We start from the raw sequence: 2,214 nt of genomic DNA on the forward strand, positions 1-2,214 counted from the left end.
CCGTTGGTCGAGTCGTCACGTACATATATGTATATATATATATATATATATTTATATGTATGTATATATAAATATAAGAATACATACATGTGCCGATTAGATGCGTATATAGATGCCGATACATAGATATATAAACTCATGCGTGTCTAGAAATAAGTATATACGAGTTAACCCCCGCAAAAGAAAAAAACAGTCTCTATGCACAGACGCAAAAATACATGATGAATCACACGCGCAAACATCCATGATTGACACTACTTTAGCCGTTTCCTAAGACTGCCACAACCATGTGCGTTCATATCCACTCGCCTGTATCATTGATAATATGTGTGTTCATATCCACTCGCCTGTATCATTGATAATACATATCCACTCGCCTGTATCTATTGATAATACGTGTGACTCGCCTGTATCTATTGGTAATACGAAGGCAGCTGTACCTGGAACTGCCTACACACCGGAACTTATCGAAGGGGACTTCAAAACAATTATGTGATTTCTTTTAAACATATTTGTGCTCATATAGAGACGCATACATCACCACAGATATTGCATAGCAACGAATTAAAACGCACACGCTCAGCAAGTATAGATATATCAATGCGCCATATTTACGTGGATATGCACGTGATGTCCGCATGCAATATGTGCACAGTACAGTAACAAATATACAGATCTTCCGCCCATGTTACTGTCGTATGCTGCATGCACGTGTGTTGCGCTGTGTTGTGAGAAGGGGATACTCGGTCACATCCACGGGATCACGGAACTATTTATCCACAACCCGAGGGACACGCAAACACATACGATCTCACAAACAAATGTATATACACATGACAGATGAGATACGATATATATATATATATATATATTCATATATATATATATATATTTATATAGGTTCATGTTCTCACACACATCGTAATACAAGCGGATGATGAACACTAAGAATACATCAGGTGACCATTTGGTGTGTGTTACAAACACACGCAGACTTAGAATACAACAGATGACTATTTGGTGTGTGCTATAAACACACACAGACATAGAATACATCAGGTGATTATTTGGTGTGTGTTATAAACACACAGATAGGTGTTTCGCTGACATACTGCGGCACGTCCACACAGAACTCCTCGTCGTCACTGCTGTCGTTGGTCGTGTACCGTTCGTCTATGTCATCGTCCACCACTGCTTTGTGTCGCTGTGTCACGACCAATTCTTCTGTAAAGTGCAAATGAATGGAGCGAGAAGCTGTGTGTACAACAAGACAATGGAGTACTGATACCAACCAGTGTACACATATACACAAGTAGAGTTTAAGGATACGGAAAAATAAGTGCTTCACACTAACATGTACAAAGCGTGAGAAAACCCGGGATACAACGCCCGCACAGAGCAGCGACAACAATTGCCAGCAAACCTCAGCAGCAGCAGCAGGAAACCAAGTTACACCCATCAACATTTGCAGCAATGCACCCTAAAACCCTAATGCAATGAAGGCCATCAGTGGGAACAACGCCTTAGCAAGTGGCACGCACACAGCACACACACAACAGAAGCAACGGCTGAATGGTGTGTACCGTCGTGGGCCATACCTGATACATCCGACGCAGCCCCAGCATCATCATTTTGGTTGTGTTTCTGACAATAATGAGAAGCAAGGTAGTTAGATCCTGAACAAGAACATGCAGATAGGTGGTGGTCTGGGTATGTATGTGTGTGGCAAACACTTCTGCCCATGAAAGGGATGGCTATGATAGCCACAGGGCGTATGTCAACTCAGCCCAATATGCAAGACAGGCAGCCGACACTTTGGAAAATACATTTATTGTCACATTGCACATGGAGAATAGAACTAAGTACTCGCGCATGTCTAAAACCCTAAAACCCAGTTAAAAGATGCACATTTAAGATTTTTTTTTTTACAAACGTCGTTCCCATGCTTTACTCTTGCGCAATTGAGTGTGCTCTCCCCCAACATTGAAACAGAGCATAGTGATTGAAGATAGGCGACCGAGCATCTTATCTTGTCACTATACATTGCGAATGTGGATACTATACAATGCAAATAAAGTCTTACCTCTATCGTATCAGCACAATCTGTATAGTGCAGTGGCAACACAACACAACACAACACACAAGAAAAACAAACAAATAGCAAACAAATAAAACAAATTAACAAATAAACAAACAAATAAACAAACAAACAAG

General features: G+C 40.8%; 1 protein-coding gene across 1 annotated transcript; it reads right to left on the reverse strand.

Annotated features, from left to right (window-relative positions):
- Positions 1-1,063: 1,063 nt before the first annotated feature.
- On the reverse strand, positions 1,064-1,224 carry SARC_14645 (hypothetical protein; the record flags this gene model as incomplete). The annotated part of the gene is made up of 1 exon (XM_014291224.1): positions 1,064-1,224. A coding segment is annotated over one exon (161 nt), but the record flags the coding sequence as incomplete, so codon positions are not given.
- Between the last annotated feature and the right edge of the window lie 990 nt (positions 1,225-2,214).

The sequence above is a fragment of the Sphaeroforma arctica genome, assembly GCF_001186125.1.
Source record: "Sphaeroforma arctica JP610 unplaced genomic scaffold supercont1.4896, whole genome shotgun sequence".
Classification (NCBI taxonomy): Eukaryota; class Ichthyosporea; order Ichthyophonida; genus Sphaeroforma; species Sphaeroforma arctica.